The 12,842-nt window shown below is 51.3% G+C and overlaps 1 protein-coding gene across 1 annotated transcript in view; it reads right to left on the reverse strand.

The window, feature by feature from the left end:
- Window positions 1-12,606, reverse strand: part of LOC309591219 (uncharacterized protein) — a gene marked incomplete at both ends in the record, with an annotated part of 29,017 nt that extends 16,411 nt beyond the window's left edge. The window contains 2 exons of the mRNA XM_082313250.1: window positions 8,027-8,214; window positions 12,566-12,606. Coding sequence (XP_082169376.1) covers window positions 8,027-8,214; window positions 12,566-12,606 — 229 coding nt within the window. The remainder of the gene's footprint in view (window positions 1-8,026; window positions 8,215-12,565) is intronic.
- Between the last annotated feature and the right edge of the window lie 236 nt (window positions 12,607-12,842).

A 12,842-nucleotide genomic window follows, 5' to 3' on the forward strand; every position in this document is an offset into this window, starting at 1 on the left:
TCTCTTCTGCTTGGGCAGCAGCCCAGACTGGGTATTTGGTGGAGGTTTGGCAGGAGATGAAACAGAACAAGGACACATGTGTGGACCACACATTCTCAAAAACACACATGTGGAAAATGGCATCTCCTGCCCCAGGCTGACACTGGGCTGGGTGGGGGCCAGAGAGTTACAGGGAGGTACCCCACTATTTGCCATTTGTTATGAGCTGTTAGTCATCTCAAGCTTTGCCAACCTCCAGAGCATGGTCTTGTACCAGGAGAGGGTTTTCCACTGGTTCTCTCTATTGCAGACCTCACCACCTGGGTGACCTTAATCTAGGAAGAGGGCATGGCAGCACATACCCTAAACACATACTCTCCACCTTGCAGAGCATTTTAAGCCCCATTTTCTCGCTGCTCTCACCCTTGGCAAAGCCATATCTGCAACCCCCAGCATCTGCTTCTTTTGTTATGTGAACCCTAGGAAATGAACCCCAGCACAGATCTCCAGCTAGCTGGAGGTTTTCCAAGCCACTCAGCGCTAAACAAATCCATCCAAGCTTTCATGAGATCTCACTGCAGCAAGTGGAGCTCCTGACACACCATACAGAGCCCAGAGCATCACGGCAGCCAGCAACACTGAACATAGAGACAAGCTTTTCTGCTTGGGCGCTTACTCTCAAAGAGACAAGGATCAGAAAAGTCACTCCAGATTTATCTGGGAGACCATCAGACATGGGTCCAAGTAGCAACCACTGCAAAATGTTTTGCAGACACGCTCAGTGCAGGTCTGGTGGTGAGGTTCAGCCATTTTTTATACAAGTGACAAAACCTTTAAGTGCCTTTAAGTCAGGTTTTGATAGCACCAGAATTGTCATTGCTATCTACCAGCACTCAAAGGCTGGATCTGATGAGCAAAGCTTGGAAGAGACCAAGCGCCGAACCTCCACTTTGCCATATTTTACCCATATAACCTTGGGCAAGATTGAAACTTTCCTGATGCTCAAAGCAGGCTCTGACCCTGGGAGCATGGAGGTGCTTCATCTAGTTTAGGAGAAGAGTGAACGCAGGACTGCTCAACTACAGCAGGTCCCCCTCTGAGGTATAGCCAACTGCACAGGACAAGCTGTCCCCCTAGGTGTGCATCAGCCACAAGCTGGTGACAAGTGCATGCTGCAAAGCAAAGGAAGAGGGAAATCTGGACTTTTGGGTCTATTCCTCCTCCTGACTATGGGGAAGAGTTGGACCCAGGGGACGTAGCCACCACCATCCTGCTGGCACTTGGCACGCATCACCCAAGGGCCACCATGGCTTGAGGCACACATCTGCCATACGCCAAGCCTGAGACACTGCTGCCTTCAGCTTCACCAGCAGTGGTTTATGCAACTACCACGCTACTCCTAGGAGAGCGGGGAGACCAATCCTGCTGACTTTTGTACTGTAGAAGAGCTTGGCTAAAATATGCCGAGATTTTAGCAACCAATCTCAAAGTCCAGTCCCACCCAACCCCAGGGGAAGGACTGGTTCAGGAGCTGACAAGCATGGCCAGTCCAGATGATTTCCCTGAACATCCAACTCCAAACTCGCATGCCAAATTTCTTTTTTTTTTTTTTTTTTTTTTTTTAATTTGCTCAGGGGAGACTGATAACAGGCAGAAGAGAGCTGTGCAACATCTGCAGCGCTTGCACCAGGGGACAGACAAATTACAGCAGATGTGTGTATGCCCCAAATGGGCTTACAGAGGCATGGAGCTTCGAGAGCTTTCCTCTTAATGCCTGAAGCCTGTCATTTCCAGCAAACTACAAGTTTTTCTGGTTTCTCATTAAAGCACGGACAGAAGAGAGAGAACGTTTAAAAACAAAGCAGATTTAAAAGATGACCCAGTGAGTCACCACCCTGCAACAGCATCTATTGGTTTCCAAACAGCCTTGTGCTCCAGAAACAAGTTCAAATCCCAAAAGCACTTTCTTTCAACTTTCAAAAATTAAATTCTTGTGAGCTTCCAGCTGCAATCCTGCTGCCTGTTCATCCAGCTAAAGACCCCAAGCGTAAATCATGATAACCATGATCCTCCCCAGGTGAGAGAGGGGAGGATGCAGAAGCTCCTGTGCATCTGTTGCTGACCCACAGTTCTTGTGGCCTTGGCCACCGCCCTTGTTGGTGCCCAATGACCAGCTCTTCCTCACACCTCGAGGAAGGTGATGGTGAGCTAAAAACAGCATTACGGAGGAGTAACACAGGGATATCCAGGAGGGGACATGCAAGTTTCACACCAGGCAGGCACACGAAAGCCTGAGATTTGGGAGCAAATTTCCTGGACAGTTTGGCCACTGATTCCTCTTCTGCTTTGAGTTTGTTGATGGGGATGGGTGAACACCAGCAGGAAGGGGTACCCCAGCCAACACACCCTGCTCAGCACCAGCCCGCTACACAGAGTGGCCAGGCAGGCAGAGCTCTGGCACAGGCCCCAGATGACCTGGGTCTGATCCCACCCAGACGATATGAGACAAGTCCCTTTCCCTAGTATCCACCATGTAAGCAGGCACTGATACCAGCATCCAAAACTACTAAGGGTTGCCTTCCACTCTGTCCCACCCAGGACACTGCCCCAGACCCTGCTGCTTGACTTCCTAAACCCCATTAAATGGGTCTGTCCCCAGGCCACAGGCACATAGCACCCACGTATCAGAAATATCACAGAAGACAGAGAAGGTTGGAAACCGCTTCCTCACATTTCTGCTCGTGTAAGCAGCCAGGCAAGTTGCAGACAACACAGGGAAGCTCAGTCCTATGGCTGAAGTGAGCATGAGAAACGCAGCACAAGAAAATGAGGATCCTCAGGGCACCACCCTCAGCCCACTTGCAATCTCCTTTCTGAAAGGAGAGTTTGGACACTAGGTATAAACGCAAGCCTGCGGACAGATTCAGAGGCTAACGCAGCCAGCCCAGAGCATGGTTTCCTGAAGGATGACCAATTCAGTTGTGTGGTGCTGCAAAACTCACCTCTAGATGACCAAGCTTTTAACATGAACCCATCACAAATCCTCTTTGCTTTGTCCATCAGATAAAGCAACCTTACAAAAGTTACTGTGCAAACATTTACAGTACGCACAAAAATCTGTGCAATTCCAGCTCTAAATCCAACGTGCAAAATCGGAGCTGGTCTCATTCCCTCAAAGTGAGACCCATGCTTGGTCTGAGATGCAAACGGGTGAAAACACCAGGAATTGGTCATTTTTTCCATGAAGAACAGTGAACCCCAAAACCAGCACAAGGTCAGAAAAAGATCAGAAAAGCTGTAGAGCTTGTCAGAAAACACTAACCATCCCTGCTGAGCTTTCAGCCCATCCACAGAAGTTGATACCATTTCTGTCCTGCCTAGAGGAGGTCTTATAAAACATTTCTAAAACAGATCCTTTTCCACCAGCTGCTGCTTGTTCATGGCATCTGCATGGCAGATGATTTATACTGACCTGGGCCAGCACCACAGGTGCCACGTGCATTTTTATGAGCCTGCTGGTTACTGCAGCCCTGTCCACTAGCAACAGAGGGGAAGGCTCCAAGAAAACCTGATGTTCCTGGGAAGTTATCAGCAAAACCCACATGCTGGACCTACACAGGTCTCTGAAGCTGTCCAGGGAAGCCTGTGTGCTGTTTTTCCTGCTTCAGGTGGCCTTGCAGCAGATCAAAATGGGATAACTCAACAGCTCAGACCAAAGCTGCAGTCAGACAAGCTCAGCCCGCACACAAACCTGTCATGGCCAAAGTGAGCTTCTGGACACCAGCACAAAGCCTGGCCAGCTCAGCCCAGGCCAAATACCAGTGAACTTTCACTGATAAGTCAAGTGAGTGTTGCACACTCTGCAGGACAGTTCCATCTCTCCATCTGGAGAAGAAGGTGTGTGGATCCTTCCCCCACCCCCACCCCCCCCAAGAAGAAACCAGCCAAAGACCTGTCACCTCTGCAGAGTCTTCCTGAGATAGTTTCCAAAAAAAGCTGTGTAGCAGGAAGACACCAAACAGGGGGCAGCAGCTAATTCCTCCTGCCTTTCACAAACGATTGGTCTATCTCCTGCCCCGAAGACTTGAATGTCTGCTCCAAAGACACGAAGCCAACAGGAGGCAGAGCCTCGGATGGGCTTTTTGGCACATGCTGCGTTTCTTGCAAGAACCATCTCTAGCAGTACATGGGATTTTTACTTTTAACCTGTGGCACAGCCCGGGCAGACATTCTTCCAGGGTCACCCACCAGCATCCACCTCCCTGCCAGACTGCTTATAACCACGTACTTTGGCTCCACATAGATTCTATTAACCCTTTGCCTAGGAGAAAGGGCAAGTGCCCAGACTCAATAGAAATGCTTGAAAAGAGGAACTCTCTATCAATATGGCACCAATTAAAGCTGCCTGGAGACAAGGGGCTTGGGCTGCTGATGGAGAGAGGTTGAGGCAGCAGAGGACAGGGATGCTCACCAGACAATGCCATGCTCTCCTGCTGCAGGACAGGAGCCTGCACGAAGCAGAAAGCAGACGACAGCAAAACTGAACCAGAAAGCACAGCACAAGGGCTTTCACCATCTCGCCCCAAAATGCCTGATGTGATACACCATGAGCAGGCTGCTGTGACTTGCAGATGACATGGGTCTTCATCAGGCAGGGCTTGAACCGAGGTCGACCTTGATGAATCGGTGGGACGATCTGAAGTCAAACAAGATGAACTTTAGGGCAGACACAGGCAAAGCAAGGTGAGGGAGTTGGAAATCACAGGCATAGTGGACAAATGGGAGTAATTGGCCTGGCAGAACAGGTCTCCAAGGAGGGGCAAGGCTGCCACCGAACATGAACCCATTCAATGATGATTGCTTTTCCAAAGCAGCTCTCACACTGGGAAGCATGTGCTGAGCACAACCAGTGGGAACCACTCCTGCTTGGAGGCAGGGATCCCAGCTGGAGAGCTTGGCATAGGGGTCCCCTCCTGGGGACCAGCATCCCCAGCTGGAGAGGGCCCTGGGAGAGCCCCAAGGGACTGGGTATGGGGCAAAAGCTAAGGGAGCCAAGTTTATTCAGTCTGGGGGGGAGAAGACGTCATAGGAGCCTCGAAGTATAGAAAGATGCTGATGGCTTCCTGCCCTCCACATGCTCTACCTTCACCAGGGTCCATCACCCATTCCATCAAGCCCAAGGCACTGGAGATGAAACATTCCCCTGTCCATACATCCTGATCCTCTCTCCATGCCATGCCATGCACACACACCAGTCCGTGCCTCCCCCAGCTGCAGGAGTCACCCCAGCCCTCAAGCACTGCTTCATGGTGTTGCAGCAATCACTTTTGTAAGCAGGTTATGAAAGCAATCCCTGGCAGCCTTTCAGGCTTTATTTGCACTGCAGCCTGGAGTTCGTGTCCTGCTGGCAGGCAGGGGAGTGTTGTGACTACCCCTCCAGCCAGGCTCTGCACCCCCATTTTCCCCTCTTAGCCCAGACATGTGCTGGGTGCCGCAGAGTCTGGCTGTATCAGTAAGGAGGGCTGATTGCTGCCTTTCTCTGAATGTCCATGAAGAAAGCAATGCAGGTTAATGCTATGCCAGCACTGCCTTGGATAGAAGGACATGTTACATCCCCAAATCATCACATCTTGCCATCATGGCATTAGGCTGCCTACCCAGCTACCCACCCTGCATCTCAGACAGGCAGGGACTGAATCCTATTTCCCAGGTTTGTCCCCCAAAAAGCAGACAGTAGAAGAAGAGACACTCAGCAAGGATCGCTGTCAGTCCAGCCTTGCCTTTGAGGCCCAACAGCATCCAAAGCACATCCAATGCTGTGCATGCAGCAATCAACCCTCTTGTGCAAAGGCAGCCAGCACAAGACATTTTCCCTCTGCGGCAAGGTGCCTCTTCACACCCCCATCATGTCCTTTGGGGTCCTGCTCCAAGGAAGGACCTCCCCAGTCACCTCCGACCCAGCCACAGTCAGCTGGTACCAGCACAGGCTCAGCAAAGCCTTCAGCAGCCATCAACACTTAGGAAGTTGTGCCAGAGGTACCCAAGGAACAGCTAACACCACAAGAAAGGTCAGGCCAGTGCCTGGGACCAAAGAGCCAGCATCTCCAGAGCGAGAACGAGGGTCTATCACACTCACAGCCACACTGGGTGGTCCACCAGCCACCCTCGAGTCCTTTGCAGAGGCAACAGACTGTTGTGATGCTCCAACACTGCCCCAGGGATGGGAGTTGGAGGAGCAGGAGGGAGCTGCTCTGGTTCCCACCTGAGAAACCAGCTCTGCCAGAGAGATCCCACCATTGCAGTCCCATGGGTGACCTACCACTTCAGGAGTAGGAGCTGCAGCTCCTGGGCCTGGGAGAGGCTCCTCAGCAGGCTATGGCATGAGCACATCAGCACAAAACTTCCCTGGGCTATGGCTGGGGCAAGAGGGTGGCTAGCAGGTCTGTGCACCTAGAGTAGCTCAGCTGGCCTCCTCTTTGCAGTATTTTTCTTGCTCATAAAGGTGGCATGACATCAGGTGATGTGTAGTGTGTATGAAGGATCCCTGGTCCTCAAACCCAAGGTCTGCACAATAACTCTGGAGCTCCCAGCACAAGTATATTCACGAGCAGTAACTACCTTGGATACATCAATGACTGCTGAAAATCCAGAGGGCAATCACAGCTGTGACCTGCAAGCAGGAGGAAGGGAGTTACGCGCACATGGGAGCAGAAACACACCAAAAAGCCCCTGGTGCCAAGAGTGGAAGCAAAAAAGCAGCAACGTCCAGCCACAATCACTCTCCCACTGCAGTTGCTGCCCTGTACCAGGGTCTCCACAGCAGCAGGGCCGCAGAGAGGCAAACACAAGGAGACCGGTTTTCCAGGCGCATCAGCTAAACCCTCCATCCTGCAAGTCTCTGGGTATGAGGCATCACCCTCAATCTCATAGAAATGCTCATTAGAGAAGTATAATAGACCCACCACAGCTGACCGTAGTGGGGCCAGGGTGGCAAGCGCAGCAGTAAACCACCAACATATGAGACACCCACCCCCCCCACCCCCCAAGGAAGAAAGGGGAGAAAAATGAGCTGATGAGATGCCAAACCAAACAAGGGCCTTAGAAGCAGCCTTGCCTAACCTGCCACCCTCAACAGAGCAACCCTGTGCAACACCTCCTACCCGTGCCTGCCCAGGAGACACACAGCAGCCCACAGATCCTGGGGATATTCAGTTTAATTTAATTATAAACTGCAGTTGCAATTAGATGAGGGAAACATGACTGTTCAGCAAGATGCACACTGTTTTAATTATTGGTCCCTTGACCACAGGCTGGCGAGAGTGGGACACAGAAGGGTTTTTGTACATAAAGGAGGGGTGGCATGGCTGCTAATGACAAGTAGATGGAGGAGCTTTGCAGGAGGTGTCAGCTGCTGGGCAGGCACCCAACTGCTCCCCTCCATCCACAGTGCCATTTCTCTGTCAAACACCCCCTCCAAAAGTGATGGGGCCAAGGTCCTCTGCTCCCTGTGCTGCTCCTGACCTCCCTGCCCCAGCGTCTCCCAAATCACTCACCTGCCTGCTCTCCACCTCTGTGACTCAGTTTCCACAACTGAACTAGGTGGTCTCACTTTCCCAAGGATGTTGCTTTTCCGAGACACCAAGCACCCACAACTGACTGAAGAGGATTAGATTTGGGTGTGCAGTATCCAAAAATGAAGGGGATTCCTTTGAGAGGGGAGATGGATAAAATCTGTGTCATGGCAGCAAAAGGTCTGAGGGGTAAATGTCACATGAGCATAGCACCTCTCAGCAACCATTGCCCACTCCTCTACATTTCTGGAGACAAGGTACTTTCCTCCTTGGTTTTCTGGGGCATTTTCAGGCCAGTACCTCAGCTAAAGATCCAACACTGATGCATTAACAAACAAGGGTCTGATACCACAACTCATCATCATCCTACCTTCAGGAGACACAACTGCCCATCTCAAGGCAAACATGGCTTGGGGTGGGATGTGAGCCGTGCAGTGGGGATGGAGCTTTTTGCCCCTTGCAACACGGACACTTACCCATCAAGTAGCTCTTCACCTTCAGGTATCCAACAGCCAGTCGGAGAATGGAGAGTTTATCGAGCCTGGTACATACATCTTCGGGGAAGGGCAGCAAGCCAGTCAGTTTGTTCAGCTCCTGGTTGAGTCTGTCTCTATGCCGCTTGGAGGGGTTTGACTTCACACCCTCAGGGGGTGGTGGTTTGGGGCTGGAAGAGGCAAAGGAGAGTTTAATCAAACTGGGCCCACCTGACAGGCTCTTTCCAAACCCAGTGTTGACTTTAGTGCAGCCGCAACAACAGTAAAACATCAGATGGCCAAGGTAAGGCCATGCGGCAGCAAGAGCAAGCTCCAGCAAGCCCACAAGCCAATGGCTGGAGGAGACATGGCCATCCCAGCTGGCCACCTTGTGCAGCCCCAGGCTGTGATGTTCTCCAGCTGGAGTGTGGGGTGATCCTCAGATGGGCACCTTAACAAGCAGCCTGGCTGAGACAGCTCAGCTGGATACTACAGCCTTGCTCCCACCACTGAGCCCCAGCAAGGAAAGGGACACCAAGGGCAGAGATCTACAAGCCATCAGAGCATCTCTTGGAGGTCTGGTTAGACTTTTCCACCCACACTCTGCTCTGTCTGCCCTTTCTCCTCTTCTTCCTCATCTCATACCCTTCCCAAGCAGCAGGTCCCTCCCTGGCCATGCTCCACATGCTCGCACCAGGTCCTCACCATGGCAAGCACTACCTTGATTTGCTCAGAGGATTCAGAGTAGTCCTTGGCAATGAGCACGCTAACAGATAGCAAGAATGGAAAGTGGGAAGGTCCAAAATGATTTGTTTATTTGAATTTATTTCAGTTAGCTTCTTCTAAGTTTCCTCTGACTGCTCAGAGCCTGAATCCATTGCCTTACTTACTAACGTTACAAAAAGAAGCACACGTGAAAGACAATGACAGCACTTGGACAAAGAGATACTACATAGGGTGGTTAGGGAACAGCACTTAGAAAACAGTAGCTTTTTAGAATTTGTTTTCTTCCAATCTTCTGATTTCTGATCCTTTCAGATGGGCATTTCCAACCTAAACCAATATCTGATGCCAAACTTAGGCTCTGAGACCAACCTTCAGTCTGCAGAAGGAGTAGGGTCCACAAGAGCAGCTCGTCTGTCTTAAGCTCATATGGGGACCTGTCTCCATCAGCTGCAGTTATTTCACAAGCTGTAACTGAAGTCCCAGCCACAGCAGTAAGAGCTTAGTTAATGGCTTTAATGAGTCTGAGATGTCACCTTGTCTCCTTTGGTTTTTAATGTCAATTTGAATTTTCTAGCTTGAAGAAAAACCCTTCAGACTCTCCCTCTATATTTGACTAGATTGCATCCCCTAACATGCAGCTCATACTGTTTTGATGTAATTTGTCTAACCACAAACTCAGTCTCCACAGGCATCCTTGCTTCATAAAGCAGCTTCGGATAACAGGATCTGCCAGTATTTAGCAGCAATTTAAGCTCTCCCCTCCACTACCACTCTCAAATCTCATCTGGCAGGACTGCTCACATGTGTGACAAGAGAGGAAATGAGTATTAAATGAAACGCGTAAGGTGCCTGTTGAATTTTCATTGCAGAGAGCTACCAAGGGGTCTTCTCAGCACAGATGGAAAATTGTAGCATTTCTCTGGAAAAGCTCAATCATGCTGTTTTATAACATAAGCATCAGGAAGGATATACCCTGCTTCTCTAGGTGGTTGGGTACAACTCATCACCGAACCTGTCCATACAGGCTGGGCAAGACACACTGGCACTGGTGCTTTTATGTACTCCATTAGCCAGTGGCTTAAACACTTTTGAAATCACAGTCACTCATCAGGAAGGAAAAAATGAAATAGTTTTCCTTTGACTTTCTCTCTGATAAAAAAAAAAAAAAAAGAGAAAGGTAAAGAAAATTATTCTGGGTTTCCTCAGATATCCTTTAAAGAACAGTCCTCTGCCCACTCACTATCCAAATCTAGCCCACAAACAGCCAGAAAGAAGAGAAAATGAGACCAGATATGAGCAAGGAGTGCTGCTCTTTATAGGAGTGGGTAAAACTTATAGGAGTGGGTAAAACTCTGTTACACAGAGGTGTAACAAGGTGTAACACAGAGGTGTAACAACTTATAGGAGTGGGTAAAACTCTGTTACACAGAGGTGTAACAAGGTCTCTTGGATAGTCCAGCCAAGCACTCAAAGTGCTCTGCCTGAGACACGTGGGGTGACACAGCCAGCAGCGAAGCTCCACAAGGCTAAAGGAGGGCACCCCAACATCTCTGATCCTGTATGTCCCCAGCTGCAGCACACAACACGCTTCATGGCCACCCTCGAGGGGAAGGATGACGAAAAGGGAAAAGGGCTCTGGTGATGCCAGGCAGCTCTTTTGGCAGCCCATTTCCATGGGCAAACACTGCACCCAGGAACTCCTGGGGCCAGAGGCTTCACAGTTCTCCATCCCCAGGGATGTCACAGGGAAACAGCTTCCAGGTGCTCATCGCTGACAAATTTGTTCACTCTCTGCCAAGCAGTTATGAAGCTCCCTTGAGGTCTGTGCAAGCCAGCAGGCAGGGCCAGGAAAACCACCAGCCCCCATCACACACACTTACCAAGGGAAAGGCATTGGCCTGGGGCACAATCACGTTATTAGCCACCAGAGAATCTGTACAGGTGAGCACCACAGGAAATGACATTTCCCCCACTCACAGAAACAGTGAAGCTTGGTCTAGATGTTTAAAATCTGTTTAAATTCCCTGCCTTTAGGACTGTCTCCATCCCCACTGCCCAGCTGCCCCCTCTTTGCAGGGCGAAGCTCTGGCAGTCTCTGCCAGCCCAGGGCACCATGCAAAGCTGTCCTGGGAGCACTGCTACCCGAGCACAACACACCAAACCCTGGTGTTCAATGAAGCAGCTCAACACCTATGCAACAAGCAAGAAAAAAGCATTTTAAAGAGGTCTGAGCCCCCATCCTGTTTGCAAGAGCCCTAAATGCGGCACAGTCTTATGAAATGGATACAATGCAAAGCTCAGCACGGACGTGCCACAGAGTTCGCGGTGAAGCTGCTGAGAAAAGCTACTGATCCCTGTGTAGACGGGCCAGAGCAAAGCCGCAGAGGAAAGCTCTGCTCCCAGTGGGGCAAAGGCTGCACCACTGCTGCAGTGTTGTTTTTCCTCAGCTGCCCTTTGAACGGGGAACCCAGCAGGAAGTTTACCACTTTTGCAAGCTGGCAAGTACCAAGTGGTATTAGCTATTAACAACAGCTGAAGTTGCCTGAGCTGATATATTGTCTCCCAATTTTTATTAATTTTTTTTAATAAGTAAACAGCCCTGAACAAACTGCAGAGGGACCAGAGAATTCCCTAACGCCATCCTTCCCTCCCCACCTGGCTGGCCGCACATCCCGCTGCTCCCAGCCCTGCTCTGCCTGGCCTCTCCCAGTAGGACCCTGCTGCAAGATCTGCCCAGTCACAGAAGAAAATAATCTCTTTCGATTCCCAAGGTTGGCCCTGCAGTACCAGGGATCGAGGTCCCCTCTACTCCAGAGAGGCCTTCTCCCGTGCCCTGAGCCACATGAATCCAGCCCAAACCCTCAGTCTGGCCACACCAGCCCCACCACGGGGCTGGAATCGCTGCTCTGAGTTGAGCAGGAGAAAGTTTTGAGGCAGAGCAACTACCCTTCGCATTTTCACACTTCTTTAACGCTCCGTAATAAAAACCCAAGAGAGGCTCTGGCTCAGCTTCTCACCACAGATTTATAATGTTGGTGCTCCCCCCTTCATCCCAGGCTTGGGCTCACCTTAACATCTCACCATACATCTGGAACATTGCTGCTCCCTCCTTCATCCCAGGCTTGGGTTCAGCTCATCTGCTTCCCCCCACTGCCTCCCAGAAATATATATACACCTTTATTTCCTATACACTTGGTAACCTGAGGTCAACAGGCTGGTGCAACTTCAGAGCTGGTTATGGGGGGAGGCATGGGGGTCCTAAAGCTAGGAAACTCCAGTGACACATCAGGGGGGCATTATGCAACAGCTGTTGAGCAGCATGCTAATTAATTAATAGGGAATAGGACTCTTTCGGTAAATAGTAATTGCTGTATGTTTGATTTATGCAGACACTGAAACATAAGCCACCCCGCAACTCAAACCAGAGTACAGCTGAGCATCTCAAACTCCCCAATGAGCTTCCTCACAGCAACACTGGGGATGCAGGACAATCATGGTTGAGATTTTTATTTTTTCACCAGCATGCCAGAGCTTATAAAGCATTAGCTCCAATTAACCCTAATTAAAACAGAGTAGCCCAAGCATGCTGTCTCTCTCTCTCTTCTGTTTCTTCAACGCTCTCATCAGAGCAGCTTAACGCAGTTCCCCGCAACCAGCTTGGCTCTCGGAGACCGGTTTTCTGCCACCCTGCCCGGTCCCACACACCTGCCCCAGCTTCCTCCACCTTCCCAGCGGCTGCCAAGCTGCCGCCCCCGGGTGTTACCGGGGGAAACACCCTCCCCGGAGCACGCCCGACACCCCCCTCTCTGCACCCACCTCTTCGGCACCGGCTTCTTCCTCTTCCTCCCGGCGTACATCCCGCCGGCAGCGCCGAGCACCGGCAGCGCCGAGCACCGGGCGGGCGCGCAGCCCGCAGCCGGCGGCGGGCGGGGGGAGCGGGCGGCCGCGCCCGGAGGCGGGGTTTGGGGAGGAGGGCGGCGGGGCGGCCCCGGCCCCTTCCCCGCCCCGGCCCCCGCACCGCCCCCCGGGGAGCTGGGACCGGCCCCCGGCGATGCACCGACCGGGGGAGGGCGGATCCGAGACGCCCGGTCCC

The sequence above is a fragment of the Platalea leucorodia genome (genome assembly GCF_965183815.1).
Source record: "Platalea leucorodia genome assembly, chromosome: 5".
In the NCBI taxonomy this organism is placed as follows: Eukaryota; Metazoa; Chordata; class Aves; order Pelecaniformes; family Threskiornithidae; genus Platalea; species Platalea leucorodia.